This window comes from Eleginops maclovinus, chromosome 15 (assembly GCF_036324505.1).
Source record: "Eleginops maclovinus isolate JMC-PN-2008 ecotype Puerto Natales chromosome 15, JC_Emac_rtc_rv5, whole genome shotgun sequence".
NCBI lineage: Eukaryota > Metazoa > Chordata > Actinopteri > Perciformes > Eleginopidae > Eleginops > Eleginops maclovinus.
The window spans coordinates 15,245,101-15,260,343 of NC_086363.1; the positions used below are offsets into that span (position 1 = coordinate 15,245,101).

At 39.8% G+C, this 15,243-nt stretch overlaps 1 protein-coding gene across 8 annotated transcripts in view; it reads left to right on the top strand.

Moving 5' to 3' along the window:
• Window positions 1–15,243, top strand: part of nrxn3b (neurexin 3b) — a 286,482-nt gene that overhangs the window by 62,177 nt on the left and 209,062 nt on the right. For all 8 annotated transcript variants that reach the window (XM_063902196.1, XM_063902201.1, XM_063902198.1 and 5 more), the window contains exons 5-6: window positions 9,352–9,653; window positions 12,682–12,843. In XM_063902196.1, coding sequence (XP_063758266.1) covers window positions 9,352–9,653; window positions 12,682–12,843 — 464 coding nt within the window. The remainder of the gene's footprint in view (window positions 1–9,351; window positions 9,654–12,681; window positions 12,844–15,243) is intronic.

Here is a 15,243-nt window from a genome sequence, read left to right on the forward strand (position 1 = left end):
TGCCGTACATTACATCTCTAATTTGAATAATTTCATTAGTTTGGCGATCTTCGACAAATCCCATCACTAAACTGCACCTTTTAAGCCGTGCCTCACTCACAGAGTACATGTAGACAGCAGCCCCAGCCACTGATTGCATAATTAGCTCACGCCTTTGTAAATCAGATGCTAATTTCATGCAGATTGCAGCTGCAAATGGTATGCTTTGCCTTCCCATGGACAGAAATCTGGCCCAAGATGTACTCAGTGATGGATTACATCACATCTCAAACAGTATTAATTTAGGAACCTGATTTTGATTCAGTTTTAGTGATGGGGTGGGAATAAACAAGATTTTATCAATGTTGAATACGTAAACGATACCTCTGATCTATCATTTACAGATTCCATTATCAATTATTCCTCATAATTGTTTGGTGGAAATGCTGGTTATTTGCACAAGAGGTTGAATAGCATGAGACAGGAAGTCGATAGTCACTGAAACATGGGATTTTGTGGAATCTAACTACAGGTTTCTTAATAACCATCTAAGTGAAATTGTAGTAATTACATTATTAGATATTCTTGTTTTTGTAAACGAGAAACAGTTTTGCTTACTTTTTGACGTTCTTGTCTATACCGAGGCCGTTTGAAAAGGCACCATTGACGTATTTACACTCAATTTGCTGTAAAACGCTCACCTCAGTAAAAGCTATTGGCATTTCAACTCTGGCAGTTTGAACAGAACCTCTCATTTTCTCCCTTTGATAGAAACAACACCCCTCTTAAGCTTACGTTTCTAGTCTCTTCATCAGACTTTCCTACCATATTGACATAAATGTGGCTGTAGACGTGGAAATAGATCCCTGATATTGTGTATATTTTAAGAAAATTCTAGACATGCTCTTCTAACTTGAATAAGCAATAGGAGACTATAAGTTAAAGATTGGTCTAAGATGTCCTCCATCAGTCCATGCCTCACTGCTGTGATTCCAAATCTCTTCTCCTCATAATAGTTTAGTATTAGTAATGGGACTGCAGTCTCCACATCTCTGTCCTTCTACTTCTCTCTCCTTTGCAAACTCATCCTCGACCCCCACCTCCTCACTCCAGTATTCGCTCCGCACAATTGCCTCAGTTGATGGGATTGGACCTCAGGCACCTGCCCCCATTCTTCAGACACCCTCCCCCCCTCCATCGTTCACCACCGCCATTCACACCATCCCCCCTATTGTCACTCCAAACCTCATCACTCACTCCATGGAGGCTCCACCATCAGCAGCCAATAAGTAGATTCAGACACATATGTACACACATAAAAACACATAGCAGGTGATCAAGACTAGCTTATCACAGCTGTTAGCCAAAGGAACCCTTGGGTTAAACCACAAACATCCAAATTCATTTGAGAATAGCATTTACCAGATCATCTCAGTTAAATAATGTTTTCATAATTTAGGTTCATGTACCTATCCATCTGTTCCAAATCATAATGTGTTCTTGCTTGGCCGATACTAAACTCTTCCAACAAGTTTCACAAAAATTGGGCCAATATTCTTTTCAAAATACTGCCGACTGACAAACATAACTGAAAATATAATGTTCTTTGCGTAGGTTGTTAAGGACCATAACTAACATTTCCGTTGATATCCACCTTTACATACTTTTTACAGTATATTCTCTCTGGCCCTCCTCTCTTCCTCAGATCCTCGTCATATACACATCTTTTATAAAATTCAGTAACATAATTAAATTGTGTACTCTGCCTGAAATTGTAATGTATTGGTTCCCTTCTGGGCTCATGCTAAAATCTGCTAACAAGAAATTGGACCATGATTAATAACAGCATATACAATCAACATCCACCTTTCACACTGACATACACATCCCAATTAAAATGCATACATTTTAGTTTATGCCCTAATCTATCTGCTGAAATTGTAATGCATCTTCCTTTGCCTATGCCAAAATGTTTTCCAAGTCATGAATTTCCGGCTGGTAGTTTTTCCAAAATCTGATAAACTGAGCTGAAAACATTATGTTCCTTGTAGAGGTCATGAGGACCATTATTAATTATTGACAATTCCATTGACATTCAGCTTATACTTTTCAAATCATACATTCACTAGGCCTAAATCATTCTCAAATTAAATTACGTGACCAACATTTTTGTTATTCTATGTATCACTACTCTCCAAACTGTAATGTGTTTTTCTTTGGCCCATTCTAAAATCTTACACCAAGTTTCATGAAAAGGGGGCTGGGCCAAACATTCGATGATGGTTCAACCTCTGGGGACCATGATACTCAATAGGTGATTCCATGAACATCCACCTAATGCTTTTCACAGTATTTCATCAAGAGCTAAAACAGTTTGGAAACAACAGAACTAGTTTCATCATGATTGCAGCATGAGCAGCTCAAGAGGAAAAGTCATTATTATTGGAAACCATCCTCTGCACAATTATAGGGATCCAAGGTATGCATGAAACGTTTCAGTGACTGATGGACAACCATGGCATCCTTATAGCCACACACATGAAATTACTAAAAGCATACTGACATTTCCCTAGTCTTCTCTGAGTTCACTGAGTTTATCCTAGACCCACACAGTAAGATGCCTGAAACACAACATCCCCTCTTTGTACTGTTCTCTGGCCAAATAATACAATTACTAGTCCACGTAGGATAATCCCTGTGTTGTTGACTGTGTCTCATACAGAGCTTGACCACCCTTCTTCTCCATGTACAGCACTAGTGTGTCCACCATAATGAGTCATCTCTGTCACATTAAAGATGCCAGCCTCATTTCTCTCTGCAGCAGTTTCAAATACTTGAAATATATATATATTTTTCACTTTGTAAATATTGCAATAAGATGAGCATTAATTATGGTTTCTGATCTCTAACGGCAATGTTTCTCCAGCAGGAGGTCTTTCAAAAATCTTAGAAAATCACACATTTTGGATACAAATTTAAAAAGCCTTTCATTTGGGAATACTGTAGATATCTTCTGACTGCAACACTGCAGAAAAAGTGTTGGATATGTGGTGGAATTGGTGTGCTTTGAGGGGAGTAAAGGGGGAGAAATAGAGAGTGGGATTTTGTGGGTGTGCTGTGTTATCGGTTGCAGTAATAAGGTTTATCAAAGCATGAATCACCGGGCAGGGACAGCTCTTGACTGCTAGTCTTAACACAAAGTGTCACCTCGTTTCTCTGGAGAGCCATTGGAAGTACCTCCGTCATTCATTCCCTCCATCTGCCACTCTTATTCTCCTCTTCCCTCTCTGACTCCCAAACTCCCTCAGATTTTTCTCCCCTTTCTCTTTTCCTTCCTTCGCTTGCATCTCTGGCTTCCTTCTCTTATAGACTGTTTTTTGCTTCCTCATGTGTCACTTCTGTTTACATTTATCCCTCTTTTTTGTCTCTCTCTTTGTCACTCTTCCCCATTCAGTCTGTGCGTGCAGACGTAAAAGACAGTCCCAGACAGGTTGTCCGCCGCGGCTTCACAAGGTTACCAGAATGTGAGATGAGAAAAGAAGTGGCAGGGTGACGATTCACTTCAACTTCTTAGATATGCCATGTGACATCTAGAACGTTGTCATGGAAAGTCAAATGCAGTGCTTGTGGACTGAAAATATAAACCTTACATAGACAACTTTCATATTTTTTACTCTTGTTTCCTGAAACCTAACCCTAATTTGTAGTGCAGAACATTCATATCATCGGCAAGATCTCAAATATGCCATCTGACATCTTAAGCATTGTCATTGAAAGGACAAATTCAGTGCGTGTTGTATTTTCAATTTAAACCCTAACCCTAATTTGTGAGATATGCCGTGTAACACTTTGAACATTGTCATGGAAAGGACAAATGAGATGCTTGTTGTATATAGTTTCTGACTGGAAAATAAAACTTACACAGTTGACTTTCTTATTTTTTACTTGTATTTCGTGAAACCTAACCCTAATCCTAATTTGTAGTGCAGAACATTTGTTGTATCGGCAAGTTCTGAAATATGCCATCTACCATCTTAAGCATTGTCCTTGAAAGGACAAATTCAGTGCTTGTTGTTTATCGTTTTGGACTGGAAAATAAAACTTACACAGTTGACTTTCTTATGTTTTTACTCTTGTACCCTGAAATCTTACCCTAACCCTAATTTGTGGTGCAGGACATTCATAGTAATCGGCAAGTTAGATGTTAGATATGTCGTGTAACATCTTGAACGTAGCCATTGAAAGGACAAATTCAATGCTTGGTGTTTATTGTTTTCTGACTGGAATATAAACCTTAGATAGACACATGTCTTAAATATTTACCTTTGTATCTTGGATTGGAACCCTAACCCTAAATTTTGGTGCGGAACGTTCATAATAATCGGCAAGTTGTTCGATATGCATATGGCTCAAAACATCTTGAATGTTGTAACGGAATGGATAAATTCAATGCTTGTTGTATATTGTTTTTGACTGGATTTCTAACCTTACATAGACAACTTTCCTATGTTTTTAATCTTGTATCTTGGATTGGAACCCTAACTCTAACCCATGTGTAGTTATTGGGCAGCTAAATATTAACATGTAATACACATCTCTCTCTACAATAAGCAATTCTGATAGTGAAGAGAAACATCCCCTATGATGCTCCACATTTATTTGACATGCTGGCTCACAATCGAGCTTAATACTGCAAACTTGCATGTTAGTGTTAACCTCGTGTTGAGAGGCAGTGGAGCACTTGTTCACGTTTGGCTGCGTCAGGCTAACCACACTGCTTTAACTCTTATTAGCAAAATATGCTAATTTCTTACTTTAGGGATGTAGAGAAAGAGAATAGAAATGACAGAACGCGTGAGAGAGGGTGAGAAGAGGCTTTTCAGATGTTGTTAAAGCATTGTGTGGTGGTGACACCGCAACCTTGCACGACAGACAATAACTAAAAGCAGGACTAAGCTTTCTATGTTTAGGTCTGGAACTGCGGGCTTGTTTGTCTGCAAATGTAGTGCAAACATGCATTTGATGTGCTGGATGTCAGCACAGATTGAGTTCACTTCACCAGAGATAAAGTCTCCCCGGGACTAGAACTAGTGTTAGTTGCCCACATAGCCTCTGTGTGCAGTGAGCTTATGGGCTTGGCAGAATTACAGCTGTAGCAGCTCCAGCCAAAGTCAGTGTTTTGCTACAATAATCACAAGGCGTCCTCTATCTAATCCTATCATTAAACTCATCTTATTTCCCTCCCGTGCTTTTAAGTCTCTCGCCTCCCACAGTGATTAAGTACTGTATGATATCGTAATCTTAGAGGAGGTTGAAGGTTGTGATGCGGTCACTGTAAGGTGACGGCGCTCCCTGCTCCATGGCCCTTGGGGTCAGAATGGAGAGCGAGCTCGGGCTGCATGGGTGTGTCTGCCAAGAGGGAGGGGGGCGGAAGAGAATGGAAGATGGTAATGAAGGAGCTAATTGCTTCCAGTGGATTTTGAAATCGAAGGCAGCACGCAAATGGAATATTGATGACTAAGGTGAAAATAAGGGAAAATGAGACGCTATATGATCGATTTGAAAGCCACGGATCTGTGCAGAACATGTCTCAACGGGCAATACATTTCCCCTGTTTTTTATGGATCCGTATACACTTACCACAGGTTTAATATTGCTGAGGTGCACAATTATTGCATTATATCAATTTGCTTCCTCTCTCTCTATTATTCATAGCAAAAATGTTATTTTGATAGTCTTTACATCTTCACAGCCACTTTTAAATGACATCATTATAATTAATACATAAAGAGTATTGGAAAGCAAACATGCCTTTCCCTTTACTATCAATATTTGATGGCAAATTCAAATATAGGCTAATTAGGGCTGCAACTAACAACTATTTGCACCTAATTAATTTTAAATTAATCAATAGATGATTTCACAAAACATTAAGAATGTTCTATTTTCTGAAGTCCAAGGTGATCTATCAAAGTTGTATTTATTTTTTGAGTCCAAAAACCAAAGAGTTTAATACGATATGAAACAGAAATGTCGACCTTTCCATATTTGAGAGGCTAAACAAGCTTTTTATGCCGATTTTAAAATGTACTTTAATATTTATTCTTAAGAGTTTCATTTTGTGTGGATTGACTAACTCATTCGTGAATCATCATTGAAGCTCTAAATATGAGTTGATATAAATATTGTACATGGCAAGTTATCAATAAACATCGAAGCTCGGTGTCTTTCTAAAATGTAAATGCAGTATTATAAGATCAAGAATACTGATCAAGTAGACCATGTTCATCATCATAGCATTAGCGTTTGTCACAGCAAAATTAGAAACAAAGAAGAGTTAAGGACAGTTTGATCACAAAATAGTATAAGGTGAAAATATTGACCTGAAATTAGAGCAAGGTTAAAAATTAAAGGATCACTAAGAATGTCATAAATCATTTATGAAAGACATTTTCCATGGAAAACAGGAATCATGAATATCCGTAAATAATGGAAACCGCCTTCCATTCCAGAGTTCAACTGAATAATTGACTGGCATTCCCATCACTAGAGCTGTGCTGATATCATCATAAACTTTTCCACTTTCATATCCCCGCTTACACTGGTCAATAGGTCATTGCTCTTTAACTCTGGCTCCACCATTTACCCCACCCTGCAATTCTAATTATCCGCTAACGGTCACATTTTGTTGGTATCTTTCAAAAATAATATGATCTGGAATCCCTGTGAGGGCCTTAAGCCTGTGTTGCAATCTGAGTAGCATACCCTCAGATAAATAACCTAATTAGAGTGTGCCAGGTAGATGAGGCGAGTTACCATGACAGTAACCTCTCTACCTAAGGTCATGAGGGAGCAGACAAGATCAGGTGTCTGGAGTAGATCTGCATGATCACCATGCTGCACACCTACAGAGAAAGCTTAGCAAAAAAAGACAGAGAAAACTTCCTTTCTGGTGTTATTTAGCATTTGAAAGTATGTCAGCTTTTTGAAAGTTGCATGACTTTAAAGATGCAGAAAAAAAAGAAGAATTTCATAAACCATCAGTCCTTCAAAACCGTTACTCTTTTACCCATATTTACCTGCCATCAGGCACATGCAAGGGCCATCCAGGCAAGATTTCAAAGAGGGCCCACCAGTGTCTATGGTCGCATCTCAACATCTTTACAGAACATGGTTACACCGCCAACTGTTTCAATGACTCTGAGTTGGGGGCCCCAGAGGCTTTACCCCATACACCCAATGTGCATTAAAGGTAATTGGAGCCGGGAACTGGCATTTTATTATGTGCATTGGTGAGCAATACATATATATATTTAAATATCTACAAATAGATGGCACAACAGCAGGATCGACTGACTTGCCGCTTACTGTATTCTTTGGTTTTCACTGCATTATCATTTTCTTTTGACAACTTTACAGCAGCAATGTTATAGGGATATACAATCTCCAATCTTCTTATGCAGTGAAAACCAGTGCAATTTCTTAGATTAGATGCATGAAATCGGTAAAAAAAAAAACTCTTTTTTTTTCTATTCTGCTGCCTTTCTGTGTTGTGCTGTCTCAGTGGTAATAATGGGTTTCTATTTATTCCTTTGGCACATGGATGAGGGCTTTTCACAGGGCCTTTTGTTGCCTCCCATACTATTTCCTCTTGTCGCCGTGCTGCGCAGAGACACAAGTTTGACGCCGAGGGGAGAATTTCTCCATGACTGGAATCAACACCCCATCATCCCGCAGCCCCACTTCACTTCTCCTTTTGTTTCTCTCTCAGTATTCTAATTTTTCTCCCTTCCTTCTGTATCTTTCTGCCAGCTCCACAACACTGCTCCCTCATGTTTACATATAGCCGGATCCGAAACGGCAAACTGAAGCTTTACAGCCTGCAGCCCAAATGCTTTTCTCTCTTTTGCTTTCTTATCTCTCTGCTTTTTTTTCTTTTTGCACTTGACTTTTCTGTGAGCAGACAAAATATAATGCAGAGGAAATAAAAATGAATTATGCCAGGTGGCATAGTTAGTGTTACCAAGTGTCACAGCAATGAGTTGGCCTGGTTTTGGCTTGCGAATTTTGCAATTGATGCCTTGAACACCGTGTTCTTGGAGGTTCAACCTTTTGACTCTCTAGAATTGTTAAGCCATTTTCAACCTAAGGTGTAAAACTTTGATAGCAACATCTTGACCTTGAGTGTGTCAAACCACTTTTTAAGAGGCGTCAGGAGAGGTGTCAATTATTCCATCACGGATCATAAGGAAACACTACTCCTGTGATCCACTCTTTCTTTCTTGTAGAGTCTTTTCTTTCCCCCAGCCCAGCAATTTTATTTTTGCTCTCGCAGTCGCCCATCCATCCCCTCACTTTCTGTCTGGAGCTGTCTCACCTTACTCCCGTGTCAGACCAAAAAAAATGGTCTCAGGAAGTCACTTTGCAACAGCGGCTTGATATAAAACTGTAAAAACCGGGGTAAGTTTGATTTATGCGCACCATTAGTGGGGAATAGTGTTCCATCATAAGTAGTCTGTCTGTCTAGGGGCTGTACGCGAAACCTAAATCCACGGTCATACAGATAGGACTTTACGATCTGAACTGAATGACGGGATTATCATAGCTATAATTATGGCGAGCTGTGCATTGTGTGTGTGTGTGTGTGTGTGTGTGTGTGTGTGTGTGTGTGTGTGTGTGTATGCACTTCTCTGTGGTATGCAATGGCTCTCATATTTACTGAGACTGCTTCATGATTGATGTGGGGACCAGCATGGGTGTTTTGCTCGTTTCACGTTTTAAAAGGTCCGGTGTGTGGGAATTATGGGGATTTATTGGCAGACATGGAATTTAATATTCATTACTATGTTTTTATAAGTGTATAATCACCTGAAAGGAAGACTCTTGGTTTTTTAAAGCTTAAAATGATCCCTTTATATCTACAAGGTCCTCTTTCATTGAGTTTTCCATGTTGTTTCTACAGTCCCCAAGGATCAAAATCGCAATGCTGACTTGTGCAACGTCCAAAACGTCCAGTACCAGCCTAAAAATCGTTATTCCACAAAGTAACTAAAAAATGATTGTGTGGTTCAGATCCTGTTAAAAAATCACACCCTATCATTTTAACATGTTTGTCAATGACAGGATGAATAATGTTTAAAAATGTATAATTCGTTATAGTATTGTCAACCTTTTCACTAAGAATTTTAACGCTTTATTTTTAATGTAACTTGAAGGCCTTTTGGGGGTAGTCACATGGCGTATATAACTGTGCATTTTTTGCCAAAACATTGCACAAATCATGCTTTAAAAAAACCCACCGATGATAAACCACTGATAAAAAAATATACGACTCCTGAAAGTAACATTTCATTTCTTCCCTTGTCGTTTCAGCGAGGGAGGAGAACGTGGCCACCTTCCGCGGCTCGGAGTACTTCTGCTACGACCTTTCCCAGAACCCCATCCAGAGCAGCAGCGACGAGATCACGCTGTCCTTCAAGACCTGGCAACGCAACGGCCTGCTCCTTCACACGGGGAAATCCGCAGACTATGTCAACCTGGCGCTTAAAGATGGTGCCGTCTCCCTCGTCATCAATCTGGGCTCCGGGGCCTTTGAAGCCATCGTAGAGCCGGTCAACGGAAAATTCAATGACAACACCTGGCACGACATCAAAGTGACACGCAACCTGAGACAGGTAATCGGGGGTAGCAGTGATGGACGGAGGTTGGAGACAGGTGGACTCTTTTTTTTCCCCACTTTAGATTACCTGCTTCCAGGAGCTTTAAGGGAGAGCTGGAGTTTAAGAATGTCACCTTTTTCTGATTGGTTGCCATTCCATCACCACAGTTCAGATACATTATTGAGATAGATGTCATTATACTTTTGGTTTTACAATTGCATTCTATTTAATTTGATTCCATTATTCAACTTCTTTACCACAAATGAAGAGTTTGAAAACAGGGCTATGCAGTTCTTCCGCATGTGATTGATAGCTAGTGGAGGTTCCATTATTTCGTCTCTCCTGTTTATCGGCTTATTGAACGTGAGTTCCCTGTGTCCTCAAATTAAAGTTATCTGATGATTCTATTTTGCTTCACTCTCCCTTAAGCTGACACTTCCATCAGACGCTGTCGCTATCTTTTCTGCTTTCAGAAACTGTCCTTATGCTTGTGGAGAATATGGACTCTCACTTTAAAGCCTTCAGAGAGCGTTTGCCTTTGAGCCGTCCATTAATGAAGTATTTATAGCTCAGAAGAAGCTTTTTAAAGATGGAAATACATTTCCATCAAAGATGTATATCTGCCGTACATGAGCTCAATCTGTTACTTGACAGATATTGTTTACCTAATGTGATTTAAAATTAGCTTGTATGGCAGTCGGGTGGAGAAATCCAGAAAGTAGAAAGAGAGGATAATGAGCCAGTGCTGGAAGGATGTGTGGACTTGTCTCGGTTTCGACCTTTAGTTTGTTTGCGAGGTGAGACAACATTTAGAGTTGCTCTCAGAGAAGCACAACAAGTAAGTACCGATTTTCCCGACCCTCCCTGACAGAACTTTTTGCCTCAGGTTAGTAAATGGGTAGCTGGAAATTCCAGGAGGATAACACACACTTTTGAAGGTTAGAAGCTAAGAAACAAAGGGCTGCTTTCTCTTTCTTCCCTTCTACTGATCTGTCTTTCTTTCACTATCTTATTTAGAATAATGGGTGAAAAAAACACTACAAGTTATGTTGGGGTTTGAGCCATCCTACACAAATTTGTACCTCCACATCGTTCAGAACCCATCTTTATTTTCTTCTCGCTGGACTCCGGTGTAGAAAATTTGGCTAGGATGGCAAGCTGGTACTTTATTACTGCAACAAATCTCTAACAAGCCGTGTAGTGTTTTTTCACCGCAACACTAACTCATCTATGATAAAGTCATTTTTTTTACTACTAACAAAGATCTAACCAACTAATGTACTAACTAACATCCTAATTCTTCATCGTTGCTTTTCGTTTTTGTTTTCTGTCCATCCTTATTAACAACCTTTTTTGTTCACTATTCTTTTGATTTCCTTTCTTCCCCTTTTTCTGGAAAGCAATCAGGCATTGGACACGCTATGGTAAACAAACTACATTGTCTGGTAGATATCATTCTTATTGTCTTTTTTTTGGGTTTGCCGTGTGTCCCCTCCCCCTCTCTTCTTTTATTCGTTCTCTTTGAGTTCCATCCTAGACACTCTTATCAAAAAATGAGGAGATGGGTTTGTATTACCAGGCAATTCTTTCTTCGCTTCTTCTCAATTTCCTCCCTGACCTGCCAACAACCTTCTTCTTTACCCCACAATCCCACATTATGTTTTTTTTCACTTTGGCTTTTACTTTTTTTTCTCTGTTTCTTCCACATTACTGCAGATTTCCAACAAGTAAAACAATTGAATTTCTTTGCCTTTGTCAAGGCGACTAACTTTTTATCTAATTTTTTTTTGCACAAAAAGTCCCCATTTTTTGTGAGGACTGTCGTCCAGAACTGACAGAAGCTTGCCACAATCCCAAAGACGGGACCTCGACACCGAGCCCTAAAAGAGACCAAAAAATGGCAACCCTTTACCTTCATTGGGGGAGCTCTGACAGTTGTTTCCAACTCACTATGGCGCATGGCATGCCCACACTTCATTTGCCCTTCACCTCCCAAATTCATTTAACCTCAACACTGTCATACAAATAACCACTAACACTCTAATTCACTCACCTTCTCCCTTTCACTCACCCCCCCCCCCCACATACCCCGTGTGTGTTTTGTAGCATGCTGGTGAAGTGGTGTTGGTGTGTTGTAGCTAATCTTGATCCCCCCTTACCCCTGGGCCCATACGCATAACATTTCTAAGAATAAGCATACTGATCTAGGATTATAGGTCTGCTCCTGTGACATTGAAAACACAGCCATGACACCTGAGCTAAACCTGATCCCAGATCAGCGTCAGCTATTCTCAGCGAGTGTTTGAATATGGGCTCTGGTCTTGATTACGCATGAGCCTCGGAGCCTGTGTGGCCTACCCCCAGCTTTGCATGGCACCATTGATCCACTTACTCCCTTACATGTCCAATTAAATGTGGTTAATTTGCCTTCTAACGGTGATGACCTTGGTTTGCACATTGATGGTGTGAAAAGCCTCCCTTTGTTTGCATGTGCGTGGATATATAGATGTAGATGTCTGCGAGAGATTGGCGAAAGTGAGACGGATGGTGTGGGAGTGAAAGCGTGTGCGTACGAGTGTGTGCCCACTTATGTGTGTACAGTATATGTGTGTCTGCATTTAGCAGATAAACCCCGAAACCTAAGACAAGTGCAGTCAATTTGTCCTTGGTTTGAACATTGTACTAACCCTCCCCCCAACCTGAAGTTTCTGAACCAAACCTATGATCCATTCTCTTACCCCCATCAAAGATAAAGAAAATATGCCTGTGCCATATTTTCTTTACCTGTCCTGTGAATCCTATGGCAAAAATTTCATTAACAAAATCCAAACACTGTCTGGTCCAAAACAATCGCTGAAAAGGTACCAAAGGATTCCGTTAAAAAAATACAAAAACGGTTCAATGAGAAAAGCCACCAACAGTGTGGGACCTAAAGAACAAATTTCGAATGCAGACCAAGGAAGGTGGTTTGTTTTATATACAGCACGAGATCGAATCCCAGAGTGTAATGGATTGGCTTTGGCTATGTGTTGACCCTCAACAGGTGACTATCTCCGTGGATGGCATCCTCACAACCACTGGCTACACCCAGGAAGACTACACCATGCTGGGCTCCGACGATTTCTTCTACGTGGGTGGGAGCCCCAGCACTGCGGATCTGCCTGGATCTCCCGTTAGCAACAACTTCATGGGCTGCCTCAAAGAGGTAGGAGAGACTATTTCAATACATCACTAGTATGCAATGTGGGTTCTTGCATTATTATACCTGCATTTTCAAACTTTTAGCACCCCCACACACATTTTTTTCCTAGTATTAACTTTGCAAGGGAGTCTGTTTTTGATACGGCATGAAAAAAATGATCAGCATACTATTCCTGAAAAAGAAGGCAATTGAGAGTAAAATAAAATTGCATTATCAATTAAAGCTGCTGAGTTTGCAGCGGAAGTATCAGACTTTCAATATTCCCCCGCTTTATCTAATTCATAACACTTACTGCACTTTGTGTGTGAGAAAATATCCTAAAATTGCTTCTGTCACATGTAATTTGCAGCATAAGGCTTGAGTGTGCCGCTGAAACGCCTCCCAATGGGCCGCATTCTGAAAGAAATATTTGCTTATGATGAAATAGGAATAAGCGTTGTTGTTTTGGGACATTTATAATGCATTCGCTGGCCCTTTGAGCTTGTCAGTACAGCCAGAAAAAGTATTAAGTACCCCGTTATTTACTATTTTGCTTGGCATTACTTATTTTGCAGCAAGTAAGGGGAGAACTGATGGCTCTTTGGTGCTGTAAAACAACTTGCATTTATTCCTGCAGTTTGGCAGCAGGCTCAGAAACAGCATTAGGTTTTCGCAAACTGGGGGCAAGTGTGTGTTTTAGTGTAGTAGCTGCAGTATGGATCAAAGGATAGAACACATTATTCTTTCACCATATGGGATTCTGTCTTGGTGTTCAAAAAGTATTTTGGAGAATATTGTGGTCCTGAGTACCTACTTGCAGTTTGTTTTCCTGTTTGTTTTTCAGTTTTATCTTGAAAGCTGTGTTGTATTGTTAAAAAGGAAGGTCAGCTCTGTTGTTATTTCAGGACTAATGTGCCTTAGATGAGTGGAACACTGCCAGAAAGTATCAGACAGATCATATAAAATGTTGAAATCTAACTCTGTGGACACTAATTGATTGTCCGTGTTTTATCCTGTGAAGGAACCGATGGATGTGTCTGGCTTGGCTCAGATATCAACCAATTAATTACTTGTATTTCAACAAAACAATCCCATTTCACAACTTCCGTTTTTAAAACTCTAAATACAGCAAGAACCACAGAAATGACCATAAGTATAAATTGTGTCACAAATACAGTAACTGTGTACCTTATTAGCCATTTTGTAAGGCCAGTTTTGTGCGTACAAAGTGGCAAATACAATCACATCGAACTACAAAAGATAATTTAAATAATCTTTAGGAATTGAATCAATTGGGCATGTTTCATGAATTATTTCATGTCGAATAGTATTGTCCATGTTTCATGCTGTCTGGACAGAAAGACACATTAATGCAATGATTCTAATGCATAGGTATACCTTGGGATATGCAGCTGAATCATAAATGGCTGATCTGTAATACTAGTTATATTGGTCAGTAGTGGTTCAGCGAAGGCATTTCTATATCATATTTCAACATATTTTCTAGAAATTCAAAAACCACCTTAACACGACATCAAACTTTTTTGCGGATTTAAGGGAAATTATGTCAAAATCTGCTGTTTACATACAGCTTTTCTAATGTGATTCTTCAAAAGCACATACAAATAGATCTGTGTAAACACGGATAGTGTTTAATATATTAATGAGTTATATCTAAGCTATTTAGATTATCCATTCTACTAATTTCCATTTTCTAACACTATGAATATGTTATAATTCAATTTCGCAATCCAAATAATATTGCATAACCTGACAATTTCAACCCAGACAATCATAGACATTGGTATACCTGTGTGGTATCTCAACAATAACAACATGCCTACATTTTCTCAAACCTGCCCTTCTCCAGCCTCAATTTTCTCTCAAAAGCCAGTCAGTCTTGTGATGTGCCGCCATGCTCAGATGAGCACCTTCAAACATGCATTTCATTTCCATCGGACCACTATACACACTTCATCTTGCTTTAAGGGTACTCGCACACAGAAACACACAAGCAAGCCTGTTAGAGAAAGTCACCTTGTCTGCATTGTTTTATGTTACCACTCAAGCTGCTGTTCCCCCAGTCATTACCAGATTGGCTAATGCATCTCTGAACCATGCTCAAACTGCTCTGACACTTTCTCTCACAGACACAAATACAGTGCATACATTAGAAGCACTGACCCAGCCATGCCTTTACTGTTGCCGGCGGCTGTGTGAATAAATATATATACACAACCTGAGCTTTGACTTCACTCAAATGTACCGGTCATCATTAACATCTTAGCTTCGTCTTAGGCTACGTTTTCTTCCAGTCTGTGGTTCCCAGTGAACAAACAAGCACAACAAGTCCTGAAAACATACTCTCATTGTAATCGTATTTCAAGCTATTAGGGTATTCATGCTTTCTGTTTGCAATGTGGA